Source organism: Channa argus, chromosome 1 (assembly GCF_033026475.1).
Source record: "Channa argus isolate prfri chromosome 1, Channa argus male v1.0, whole genome shotgun sequence".
NCBI lineage: Eukaryota > Metazoa > Chordata > Actinopteri > Anabantiformes > Channidae > Channa > Channa argus.
In genome coordinates, this window is record NC_090197.1 from 30,930,772 (window position 1) to 30,944,900 (window position 14,129).

At 40.5% G+C, this 14,129-nt stretch overlaps 1 protein-coding gene across 4 annotated transcripts in view; it reads right to left on the minus strand.

Moving 5' to 3' along the window:
* Nucleotides 1-14,129, minus strand: part of atrnl1a (attractin-like 1a) — a 241,035-nt gene that overhangs the window by 183,624 nt on the left and 43,282 nt on the right. For all 4 annotated transcript variants that reach the window (XM_067512420.1, XM_067512403.1, XM_067512412.1 and 1 more), the window contains exons 6-10: nt 12,724-12,898; nt 12,050-12,137; nt 8,773-9,019; nt 6,221-6,404; nt 4,653-4,807 (exon numbers count right to left, since the gene is read on the minus strand). In XM_067512420.1, the coding sequence (XP_067368521.1) occupies nt 4,653-4,807; nt 6,221-6,404; nt 8,773-9,019; nt 12,050-12,137; nt 12,724-12,898 (849 nt within the window). The remainder of the gene's footprint in view (nt 1-4,652; nt 4,808-6,220; nt 6,405-8,772; nt 9,020-12,049; nt 12,138-12,723; nt 12,899-14,129) is intronic.

Consider the following 14,129-nt stretch of genomic DNA (forward strand, 5'->3'; position numbering starts at 1 on the left):
GCAGCAGAAGAGCGGGAGAAGCTAATAATGCTGCGCGGCCCCTCCAAGGTTAGCACGGCAAAACAAAAACAAATTAGCACTCGAAACCCCTCCGCTCGCAGCCAGCGACGAGGCAGGGAGGAACGGAGAAGTAAATGAAGATGAAACAAGGGATGGAGAGAAGTGACTTCCACAGGTGGAACTAATTAATTATCTCCTGGAGAGACAAGAGAGAGGAGATGAGAGAGGAGGAGAGCTTTCCATCCATAGCATCATTTTGCTGAATTTTGTATGCTTTATTTGAAGGCTACCGAACTTTTCTACAAAATTCCAAAATCTTCTGAAAGACTTCCTGAAAAGTTTGACATTTTATTCCTGTAACTGTACATTTAATTAGCTTAAATAATTCTAGGGAAAATGTGTATCTCTGGTTGTGACAGTAAGTACTTACTTACTTTTAATTGTAGTTTAATTGGAATTTTTAATGGGGATTTGGAGCTGAGGAGGTAAATGCGCAGAGTAACACAAAGTTTTCACTGTGTTCAAGCACTAAGGAACAAACATCTATATCAGATGAAGGTTGATTTCAGCTACTGCATTGATTTGATACGGTTATTTCACATTTTTGCAGATATACAGTAAACTCAAAATTTCCATCTAACTGCAGAAAACTCAAATATAATAAATAGTTATTTTTTTTTAAATTTGATGCCCAATTATGCCACTCTTTTAAAAATATGAATACCAATGATATTACATTCCATTTGTTGAGAAATTGAATGAGATTCAAGATAAACCGTTATTTTGTAATGTATACATGTATGTATGTATGTATGTATGTATGTATGTCTTGACAAATATACTGAAGATCTACTGTCCACTTACCAGATGTCTTGGAAGTGTGCAATTCACTATTCTAACATGCTTCCTGTCAGCTCCACCTGAAGAATGTAGGCTGATTATCTTCATTATTAAAAAATCATAAGGCTTAGCCATGCATTCCCTACTGTAATGGAAAGTGTGCCGGACAAAACCCCAATGAAGTAAGTAATAACTGTCATATGTTGCCTATTTTGTGAGTAGGATAAATTAAAAGTTTGGCAACAAGTAAGGAAATAGTAAAGGTTGACAAATGTAATAGAGGATGATGAAAACAAAAGGCCACAGAGACAAGAGTGAAATGACAGGAAAAGGGAAAGAAGTCTAGCTGGGAGACATTGCTTTGTTTGGCTAAGGTTTGATCTCTCTCCGAAGCTCATCATAACCCGCAGTCAGCGCACTGGCCCAGCTGATAACTTTAAATTCCATGTAATCTCTGCTGCGTTATAGAAACATGTTTAGAAGCAGAGCTGAGAAACTGGAAATGAGCCATTTCTTTAGCAGAAGAACAGGAATTTGAAAACTCATAAACAATTTTCCATATATGACCATTTATTGTCTCTTCCAGGTCAAAGTGTGATTTGCCCCAAACATCTTAAACACACCGCGGTCTCTCACCGCGGCATGTTCTGTTCTCCAACTCCCTCCCTTCCTCTAGTTTCCCTTTTGTTTTATCTCTTTTGGCCATCAGTGTATCCCTGCTTCCCCGTCTCTGCAGTAAGTGAGCGAGGCGGCTGGAGGACGATAAAGCAGGAGAATTCTGCAGATATGAGCGGTAATGAATAAATGATGATATTAATAAAGACAGGGGTGTCTTTCCACTGAGTTGAGGGACATGTAAATACACACATTTATTGCCAGTGGTGAGCACAGCATTCAGCACTACGTTGTTTCCAAGTTCATTAAGACGGGGATGCTCTGTAAACCGGTGCTTTATTGTTTATTACCTCGGAATTTGCCTTTTATTCACAGGCTTATTACCTGCATTAGCCTGGCATACCTTTATTGCCTTTAGGTGATTTCTTTTTCACTGTCCTCAGTGCTTCTTTTTTTCTCTCCCTAAATCCCTCCTTCATTTACTCGTTATTTCTCTCACGCTCTGTGTATATCCCTCTCTTCTTCCTCAGTCTCATTTCATCTGCTTCCTCAAATTCACTGCTTTGTTTCTCCAATATTCTCCCTGGTCGTTGTCTCCTCTGCTATATATTTTGGAGTGACAAGAAAGAAGGAAAAAAAGGGAAGATAGGATTTGGCCTTTTGAAGAAAGGACTTCATAATATGAGAAGAGAACACACATTTTTGATTAGTAATATGTACTTTAACTATAGAACTCGGTAACAAGTGAAAGCTCCAGGAAAAGAAAAGTAAGTTAAAAGTGAAATAAGTGAAATATTCTGTTGGTAAATACTGTTTGCTCTCTCAACCCCAGTCATCCTCTACTGAGACACCCTTGAACAAAGCATTTAATGTAAGGATGTCCCAATACCACTTCCTTCCAGACTGAGTACAAGTACTTACATTTGAGTACTAAATTGTTTTGCTTGTAGTTTGAGTTTTTGGACAGTAAAATTCTCGTCCAAGTCAGATGGCTCAGACATGTGAGCCTCCCACTGCAAAGTCTGGGAAATGTCTGAATGAGCCCGTGTGTGGATAGAACAGCAAATCTACCCAAAGGCACCCGGCCGTACTCACATCCCACATCAGTTGTCAGGTGTTTGGAAACTACAGCACGTGTAGAATCTGAGGAGGGAGATATCAGTACCTACAAACAAGTACATTTACGAATAATAAATAAGTTAATCATTTATCAAAGTCTTTTATAAGGCGACAACTAACCCTTCAAGCAGAGAGATCTTTCTGTGTAACCATGAACCATCCCTCCAGCTCAACATAAAGCTACAGAATTCAATCCAACTTCACCTTCACCTGCAGAGCCACCAGCATGTTTCGACTTCCTCCCCCTCTCCATCCAAACTTAAAAAGGTCAGCCATCTTTCTTTCACCTTGCACCTTTCTTTGTGCATATACTGTACAACACATCCATCTTTTCTCCATCCCTCCTCCTCTCTCTGTTTCCTGTTGTTCCACTTATGTGAAGAGCTGGTCTTATCCCTCTTTTCCTCTCCCATGGCTCCCATCATCCTGCCATTTGTCTGTTCCTGTGGAGGGGTGCAAACAGCCTTGGCCATCTGGTCTACGGTCTGACTGGGCAGCATGTAATGGCATCTTTAATCTTCGTTTCTCTCACTCACTACCTGTACCACGGTGCCCAAATCCTTGTACACAATGTTGTCCCCCCCCTCCCCCGATCATTCTGATTAGCTTTTGTTGTTTGCCGTCTCTTTATGTCTCCGTTACTACAAGACTTTCTCTCCCTCTCATACACTTATGCACCATTAGGGCGTTTCATCGAGTTCTGTGGAGACAATTTTGATTCACAACAGGATTTCAGTGGTAAAGACACAACATTTGTATGCATGTGTGTTTCTGCATGTGAGAAAGCACTCTGAATGACTAATAAGAAACAAATAAAAGGTATTTTCACAGAGGGTCATCATGAGTGGAACACTTGCTTAGCACAGTGATGGCCTCTTAATTACTACGAAAAACAGTATATAGGGGGGTAAATAGGGATGTCCTGACACACTGAATACAAGTACAAGTACTTACATTTGAGTACTTGCTGATACCAAGTACCAATACAATATTCTTCAGAAATATGACTACGACTGTTAGTAACTAGATCGTATGACTCCATTGTGCTGCAGAGGGTAATGCGGTATTGGATGCAGTTTTATGACTACATATGTATGAGTAAGTATGCAAATGTGGGAATGGGTGCCCGATACTGGTATCAGCATCAGTAGTGGTAAATATTGTGAACTATACTACAAACAAGTACCTGATCATGTATCAAAAATGATCCATCTGAAAAAAAAATCAGCTTCTGAGATCTGACTCCATCAGCTTTCTGTGCTTTAAACCCTTTCATTCATGCACATCAACAAAGTGGGTTAACATGCTGCTGTTAACATTCAGTTAACAGCAGCTTTTGTGAACTCACAAAATCAGCTCAGTCCTGGCACTTGGTTGGTGTAAAGATAGAGCCTACTCTCAAAAAGTTAGGAACATTTAACAAATGTAAAAAGTTCATGCTACAGTGATATTATATCATGAAATAGGGCATTTAAGTAGAATCAAGCAATAGTAAATTCTTTATCTCAAAGAATTTATTGAAACAAAAGAACCAAAACCTCTTGTTATAATGCTCTCCAGTACACTCCACTACCCACTGTAACACACAGTAGAATTATCACCGTTGTAAAAGTGGAAATCATGGCAGAGCTTCTGTACTGTATTGCATTAAATTGTACAGGTGGTCATAATGTTATGGGTAATTGGTGAATATCTGGGACACCGGGACGAGGGAGAGCCTAAATCAGGATTGTGGTTGCAGCCCAGATAACGGATGGATGTCCACATACGTCCACATGACATAAATTTGGTCATATTGTGGCCACACATAACAAAACATGACTTCTTCATGTTGCTCAGCTTAATAAGACAAACAAAGCTCTTCTTCTTGATGTCCAGAGCTGGCCACCATGTTATCTAGTGCAAAACGTGTCCAACTATGCATCAGACTAGTTTATACTGTGTTATAAACTAGCAGCCACAAGTACAGTGAACCCAGGCCTTCTCAAATCTGGATGAACATCTGAACTTTTATCTGACATGGGCTTGTATTTATCAGCCTCAGGGAATGTATGTGATTCTTCAGGACTTGTTCTTACCGATATCATATGCCAGGAAGTCAGCAGAAAAGCACTTGGCTCCATTGCTTAGTGACGTGTCATTGTGTGTGTTTCCCCCAAAAACCAGAACTGTCCCACTGAGCAGCACCGCAGAGTGGAGGTATCGCGCCAAACCGCTCTCTCTGAGGATCAACCTGTACACACACAAATAGACAGAGACAAATGTGTAACTCAGTACTGTGAGAGATATACAGGGAGGGTTAATTTGTGTCCATGGTGTCATGTTACTGATGGCGTCTGTCTGAGCGTATCACCCGGCCTGTGGTGATTGCCTTTCATGGCAACTGTCCTTTTCTGTCAGCAGCACCAGCACAGAAACACTGTAGGAGGCCTCAGTCTGTTGTGGGAGCCCTCTTCAGGTTAAAGGTCACATAGTGGAGAGCAACTGTACTGACCGACTGTGGCATCTTCATTTACAGCAGAGCACATTCAAGGAGGACAGTGACACAATCAGACACAATCTTCATCCAGTTCTCGGAACTTTAAGCTCATAAACTACATATTGCATCACAGTAGTTGTTACTGTTTTTCCTGCATCACTTCGTCACGATGAGTTCATGACAGGATTGTTCTCTGGCCCCTGGTTGGTCTGCAGTTGCTCAAATCAATTTTTTATTTTAAATCACTAACATGCAGATGTCATGTGAATGACTCCATCTTGCCATGGTCGACCTGTCAGGAGCAGGATAAATGACGTGCAGAATAAAGTAAAAACCAAGAAATGTTTGGGTTTGAAGAAGTCAAAAGTCAAGTGACACCTGACTCCAACAACAAGTTCCAGCTGGAAAGTGAGAGCCATGGCGAGACAGCAGGTTTCCTGTGTATGTGAGTCTGCATGTTTGCTAAATGAAGAGAAGAGACCGAGCAAGCAGAGCAACCTCTTTCAGCCATCCATCTGCCTGGAGTGACCCAAGGTCAAAACTCCTGTCAGATCCTTCTATTCTCACCCTCTTCTCCTCTTTCTGACTCCAACATGCTGAGCTCACTTCTCACCACAGAGTTTACTAATGTGTCTGTACTAAAAATGACTGCTTATAGGATCATATTCAGCATTTCTTTCAATTTCTGTTAGGACGTTTCTCTATTTGCAAAGCTGCATTTTACAACTTTATGATAACAAACTTATAATAATAAAAGTAAAATTGTTTTCTTTAATCTTTAATATCTTTAATAGTATGTTGGCAGCATAGCATTAGAAATATTTCAGTTGTAAAGAAAATTGTAACTTCAGCGGTATTATGGATTAATTAACATTTAGTAGACACATTTTTATACATTAGTTCCCAAAAAAGTCACACAACGAAGTAATAGGAAATGACATTTTCGCAGATTACTACAAGTTAAAAAAACATTTCGTATTGTCCAAAAAACAAAAAGGTGGACGTAATATTTCATGGTAAAAATCAGATAAATGTAGTTGGGAAAATAAGAGAAAATGACTGTCTGGAATATAAATGGAAATAAAAATGGTATAATAATATGTAATAATATGTCAGTGTTGTATTTATTTGGCTCAGAAGACACATCCAATCAGTCTGTGTTCTCACCATGTCTTTGAGTGGACGTTGTAGCGGTACATGTGGTCCACCAAGCCGTACTTGTTGTTGCTAAGAGCCTTGTATCCACCGTGGACAAACACGTTGCCACTGGCCTTATCGTACGTGCTACTGTGGCCGTAACCCCCCTGGACCACGGCGCCCCCGGCAGCCACAACTTGCCACGAGTTAGACCCTGAGACACAAACCCAGAGAGGAGAGAGAGGCAGTGAATGCAGCGCACTAATGCACAAAAGTCAAAGTAGATCTCTTTAAAAGTTTCTGATCCTTTGGCACGTTTGGCTTTTCACGTTTATGCCAAAAAAGAAAAGCACTTTAATTCTGGAGGTGAGATGGAGAGAGAGAAAAAAAATTAGACAAAGAGCGGGAGCCAAACAGTAAGAGGCCAGAGGAAATTTGATTTTATTGAATTTAAAAGTGCCCCTTTATTAGACCAGTGTGATGCATACAGATTAATTCAGGTGCATAGAAAATCTTATTAAAAACAGAGAGGGGTTACATCATCATGTTGCGAAGGCCCCAATACAACAAACAAAGCCTGACATGAGAAGCACTGAGAGCAGAAAATGAAGTAGAAAATACTGAGAGAGGGGATATCTCTGCCCGTTTTACTTCAAATTCAAGCTACATCAGGGATCATCTGAACACACATACTGGTTTTCTGGTTACTCACATGGCTTGAACAGAAGTGAAATGAGTATAAAACCACAGTTACGCCAGCCTCCTTTTAATAAGCCACAAACCATACAAAATGTTTTCCAATGGGTCCACATTTTTTATACTAAACACAACACTACAGGCGCAAATGGATGTAGCTTATGTTGAACGATTTGACTTAAGGAGGCCATGAAAAGGAGAATTCTATTAGTGGAAAAGTACAAATCTGTTATGAATGGTCCCATGGTGGCATAAACTGGCACCAAAACGTTTTTCTCCCCCTGATTCTTGGCCAACTTTCCATCTAACTTTATTTGCATCGATTGCTTTGCGTTGATATACTGTGCTAATCAAACATGAGGCAAAGATGCAAACACAGGACCTAAATTATAATGTCCTCCCCAGCAAGGAGAGCAAAATAAGAAATAAAGAAAGAAAAAATTATTTTAAGTTGGTCAATATGTTTTCCAAAGTAAATGTATTGTACGCTGACAATTAAATACAGACTTGGAGATCACAAACTGGCAAAGAATGAATATTTTGGTGCCAGCATGAACCAGAAGATGCAAAGAAGTAAAACATAGACAAAACATTTTTCTACATTTGCCAAAAGAAAGAAAAACATTTTGTGATATTCTGATAGTATTTTCACTTGATCTAAAACGTGTTGGTTATCACAAAACAGTGTGATCCATGAATGTATTCATTCCTTCCAATTAAGTACTTCCTAGTTATGTGCTAGATCAATAGATCATCACACCGATGCTGTCACAGTCTGTCAAACAATAATCAGTATTAAAATGCTTCTTACAAATATATGTTCCTTTAAGGAGGACAGGACAGCAAAGCAGAAGGTCGACTCTTATCTCATCTCTGGCAGCTAATTGTTGCGAACTTGCCTCCTTGAGTGGTCATTAAATCCTTTTGCCTCGTATTTTACACTCTGCTTCTATTCCCCTCCCTTGGTTTGCACGTTGCACTGGCTCTCAGTCACTTCCTGTGAAGCCTAATGATGCTCGGTGCAGACTTGTGCTGTGACATTGTCAAAGAGGCGGGAGGGGGAGTTGGTGGGTGAAGATGAAAGAGAGGGACAGAAAGAGGGGAGAGGAGGAAGGGAAAGGTGAGGGAGAGGAAAGGGCCGAGGTCAGAAACATGAAAAGAAAAAGATGGCGGGAGATGGGATGAGAGCCTAGGAGACGAGCAGAAAAACAGTGTGACAGGTGGACGATTGAGGGAATGCATGAATTCATTTATCATAGTCTCCTCCCAGACACTCCGGCCTGGGTGCCACCTCTTCTTAATGACCACTCAGTGTGTGTGTGTGTGTGGGTGTGTGTGTGTGTGTTGGCAGCTCTGGAGAGGAATTTATTTCTTCATTTCAGCTGCTGCTTTACAACACCACCATCTACTGGCTGAACAGAGAAACAATAGCCAAAGCTGACTCCAGTGAAAACTGGTGGTCCACCTGTGGATGAAGCTCTGAGTGTCACGCAGCCTCCAGTTTGGCGGGAAAAAGTTTTTTACAGCCTTTAAAGGTGGATTGCAGGGATTTAAACGCAGTAAAGGTGGGGATAAAGGATGGTTTGCAGTCAATGTAATTTAGAATAAAGATCAGGACGTTCGAGTTTGCTCATACTATTTTGTTATGTAGCGCACATATGTTATCTTGAACAAACAGCAAACACATGTCACCTATAGAATGATGTTAATTACAAGGAAAAAGTTTGCTTAATTTCCTTTTTATGTCAAAATGAGGTTAAAAATAAGAAAATAGAAAATGGGCCCTTTTTTTGGTTAAGCCTGTGTTCAAGGCTTCAAGAACATGTCACTGACCTGCAGAGAATTTGATTTCCATTAATAAAAAGCAATTCAACATATCCACTCACTGATGTTGTACTCCTGGACTTTGTTGATGTAGCTGTACAGTGGCGAGTAGCCAAAGAAGATCAGCATGAGAGGCTCGTCGTCGGCCAGCTCCACCACGTGGGCGGTGTGTCCCTCCAGGGCATAGGGAGGAGGTGGTGCTGGTTTCCGTAGAGACCAGGTGCGGCTGGGGATGTTGAACACCCACAACTCGTCCGTCATGTTGGCGGATCCTGCTTCCAGCTTCCCACCAAACATGAAGATGTCATCCTACATGGGGGAGACGCCGGAGAAAGTGCGATAGGTTTTAATGTCAAGGTTTTAATCAACATCAGTTTCCTCATGGAGCTCTTTCTACGCTGTTATGTATGCTTCCAGTCAGCCACAGCTGCCATTCATTTACCCATCCATCCATTATCACCGCGTATCTTATCGCGGGGAGGATGGATCCTATCCCAGCTGTCATTGGGCGAGAGGCAGGGGTACAGCCTCTCCAGTCTATCTCAGGGCCACAGTGAGACAGACAAGCATTCACACTCACATTCACACCTACGTGCAATTTTAAAATCACCAATTAACCTATGCATTAACGTGCATGGTTTTGGACTGTGGGACACTGGACAGATGTTATCAAGTTTAATCTCTCCTAAACACATTTTATACCTTTTGTCACCTCTTCTTCTGTTCAGTACTTAGCTAATTTTACTAGACATCTGAATCTTATGGGTGAGCCTCATGTTTTATTGAAGTTTTTGGCCACGTGGGAGTAGCACAATATGCAGTGAACAACATAGTATAATTATAGTTGCCCTTAAAGTTGCCCTTCAGAGGATTTACGTGACTGCTGGTCCACCAGAGGAATAGTTCAACAAAGGCTGGAATTGTGGGGAAAAAACCAACCACAGTTTGTCCCAAATCTGTCCAGTACCTCATAATCTCTCCACCTCAACTAATATACTGCAAATATGAAAATTTGGATTATCGCAACCTCAAGTCAACATGCACTTTACTCCACTTCACTTCAGCCTGCAGCTCAACATGCAACGATGCATCTGCTTTCTACAGCGCAGCAGCTACAACACAGTCGAGAAGTCGCCTGAAATATGTGTGAGATGAACCAATACAGCATGCACATCTCATGTTTCATGAGAAGGTGACAGACGTCAGTGATGAAGTGAAGTGATTCCTTTCGTCTCCCCGTCAGTGTAAGAGATGGAGTTTGAAGGTAAAGTTGTGCAAAGGTAAACAAGCCTGAGTTAGTACAGCCAACAAATCATCTTCAGGCTTCAGTCAGGCACACTGACCTCCTCTGGATCACATCTCATCTTCAGTGCAGCAGAACAGAGACATTTGTCTTCATTCTCCCTTCCTGTCCTTCACTAATAAACAACTTTTTTCACACAAAATAAGTATGTGTGTCCCCTTGTGTGGACAGTGACACATCATGTAATGCTCTGCGGTGTGGAATGAGCGATCTATACGGTGGATGATACTTCTCTGCAGCTAAAGTGAATAATGGGCCCGTCTTTCAAATTGTGTAAAATGTTCCCTTTACTCTTGTCAAACCACTTCCTGTTACTGCATTAAAATGTTTCAAAGATTCACGTTGCTGCAGTTAATTATTAATCAGTCGATAAAATGTCAAAAGCACTGACAAGGATCCATCAGTGCATGATATAAAGCACAGAGTTACTTCCGGTTTTCCTGGACATTCAAAGGGACCAGTGAGTTCAGCCAACAATCAATGTGCTCTTAATATGCAAATCAGGGCGATAATAATAATAATAATAATAATAATAAGATGTGCGTTTTTTTAACAGAAAGGGTGTCACATGATGTAACAACAGCCTTGGTGGGTCAAAATAACTTAATAACATGTTCTTCTGTCAGTGGCATGATGACAGTCCTGGCACCTGTTAACCACATAAACCTATGGTTACTTAGTCATCAACAGCCTTACATGTGCAAACACACACACGCACACACTTTTTGCTCTATGTGTGTGTTTTTTCAGTCCTGGGACAAGAAAATAAAAGAATTTTGCATTTTAAATGAATTTCCCCACAACAAAGTCTGCGCAGGTACTGATGATCATTGTAATAAAGGAAAACACGTTCATGCAGAAGTCTGCCAGTTCCAATCCCATCCCACACACCAGGTGTGTCCTTTAGCTTGTTCTGCCGTTGATAACGTATGTGGTTTCCCACATGAAATCCAGCTCTTCTATAATTCTCAAGTGGGTTTGAAGAAATGACACAACAGGATCCAGGATCCTCAGAGGAGCCAAGCAGTTTTCTAAGTGACCTGGTCCGAAACAACTGTGCTCCATTCCTTCGAGCCTGTTTGAGTATCTGGATTTTTAAAGGATTAAAACATGTAAGCTTTTTTCTCACCACACATACCTGATCAAATAATTCAACTTTAGTCTCATCAGACCACATTACATTCTGCCAAATTGTTCTTGACAGACCTATTATGCTTTAACGTGTGGATGTGGACTTTTATTCCAGTTGTCTTTGTCAGGTTCTTTGTTTGAGAGTGATGTAAAAATCCAAATCAAACTGCAGTTTTATTGTGTCTATGTTCCTCCGATTTCTGCATTATGGTCCTCACAGTTGATACCAGCCTCCCTAAACACACTGGTTTACCAATTTTTTAATTTTAAGCTCTTACGAAGCTGTTTTCCTGATTCGATTGTTTTTGCCTCTGGAAATTCACCCAGTTGCAACTTTAAAGTACGAGCCCAATTTAACACACCTGGTGCTGCTCATCAAGCATTAGGACATCTTTGAAGATTTGACATATGAGCTAAATTATTTTGGAAGATAGAGGGTTGTTTAAAGGTGATACAAACTGTTATTTAGCCTTTTTTTAATTCACTTCTTGACCACATTTGTTACTTCTGACAATAAAGGAACATATGTACCAGCTGAATGTGCCATGGTTCAAACTCAAAAAAAGTGAATATTGCTGAATATTGTCTCCACATTAAGACAATGGGACATATCTCTACGTACTGATTTACATACTGAATGCTGTTGGTTTTCACCTGGAGCATTAAAGCCAGTCAGTCACAGTGAGGCTGACATTTAACTGCAATATAGAACAAGAGTATTTTCAAATGTAATTTTACCTCTGCAGTCATCTACTACTACTACACATCAATGCTGCAGGTGTGCCTTAGACTGTGCAATGCAAGTGCATTTGTTTGTTTCTCACTCCTTCTCCTTGCCTGTGTACTCACACAACACACTACTGCATTAATTTAAGGTACTGTACTATATGTGTAAGGTGTATTACCTGGTACAGAGCCAGCGAGTGTCCGTATCTGTAGAGAGGGCCGCTGCTGACAGGAACCACATCCCATGTGCTGGTCTCCAGGTTGTAGCTGCAGAAAGAACGACAAAAATCAGAGGAAAACACTGAAAGTCATCAACATACTCTGTAGTGTTACTTTACGCAGATGCTTTACTATGTTTGGATCCCATTAGTGGTACAAATGATGTCTATATTAGTATCTGTGTTGCCCTGAAAGCTAGTCTGAATGAAGTAGACAGTGGGGTACTGTGATGATTCTAAGGAAAAGTCATAGAGTTTTACGGATCAACTTGTTTCCATGTTCGCTGATGTACAGACATTTATTTATTTATCCTTGATGGTTGACATTCTTAGAAAGTGTAGGTCACGCTGAGTCTAAACACGTCAGTTGTGTCATATCTGTTCAAATGTGAGTTCCTTAAGCAAATTACACCTCGCCCCCCTGTCCACAGATGGCACTAATACCATTTACTGTGTATGATTTGGATTTTCCAGTAAAGTCAGCCAACATGCACAGTACCAGGGGATGAAAGGAAACTGTTCAAAATGTCTTTAATCAAACATGTGTTTGATGTCAGATTAATTTGTGACATCAGAGATGGTTTCTACCTTTAATATCGATTTTACTGCACTGGCAGAAGCGAAGTGGAACTCACTTGAGCAGCATATGGTAGTTGGAATAGTTGAAGGAGTAGCCTCCCACCACCCACATCAACCCAGAGTGCACCAGAGCCTGATGGGAAGCGCGACCAAGAGACTGAGCTGAAGGTTTGATGCTGGGAAGCATCCAGAAGGCTTCAGTGGAAGGGACAGACAGGGAGCAGTCAGGGCCTGAGGGACAGGGAGGGAAGAGTAGCAAATATAAAGTAAACATGAAACGGAAACATGGTTCAAATCCACAGCTGACGACAGGAGAAGATCAGCCATCGATAGGCATTCTGGTATTTCATACTGCATGTGGAGTCTGCAGTCAGAGCTTGAAGTTTTCCATTTTATGACTTTAGCCCCCCCCACTGGTGGCTTTTAAAAAGGACCCCACAGATTTGACCTGAGAACAGCAGGAGGAGGTTAGGCGTCTAAGTAAAAATGCAAGTACTTTCCTAAAAAAGACGAGTCCCAGAGGTTTTTACTCAAGTACAAGTATTAAGTACAAATGTACTTCACTCAGAAGACAGTAATTAATTTTACAGGTGATGAGTTTCTAGTCTCTAGTCTAGTTCTAGTTCTACCCAAACTGTAGCCCTTTAAAACTTGGAAGTACTTCAATAGAAATACAAACAACAAGAGAATCTACATATGCAGTAACTAAACAGTAAAATTCTAAAATAAATGTGTTGGAGTAAAAGATCAATGTTTGCTTCTGAACTCTGGCGGAGTAAAAGGAAAGTACAAGTACTTCAAGATTGTAGTTAGGTAGAATACATGAGTAAACATATTGGGTTATTTACCACCTCTGATTTTAGGATGCTGTGTATTTTTAGTTTTATATTGGGCAAAAATGTAAAAAAAAAAAAAAACAGTAATATCCTTAATTTTCTGTGAAAAGAGGAACAAAGAAATTAGGAACATAAAAACTGTTCAGTATGAGCTGTGTTCTAAACGAATTATTAAACACACAAAAATGCAGCACACTTTTATATGTCACTGACAACTGCTGGGAAAGTTTGCTAATGCATGGCTGTTGTGTTTTACTGTACATCTGTCTGATCATAAGTGGTTATACTGCTGTTTTGGCTGGATCTCACTACAAAAAGACTGAAACAAAAGTGACAAATGATAAATCGTCCAAACTAGTCACTTTAACTTTTTAGTTTAGAGGTTCTTGGTGTCTTCTACTGCAGCTCAACGGAGAAACACAAACTACAAACACTAACTTTGGAAGATACCCACTTGACTTAACACACTCAGCCTCCTTAAAGTTAATTTTATCTCTGCATATGATTTGGAATAAAATTTTTAACAGAACAAGGGTGGTGGGTTTGGCCTGCCATCACTAAAGAGACTTTAAGAAGAGATCAACAGGGGGAAGGACTACAGCAGGTAAGATCTGTCTTTGGTTGGA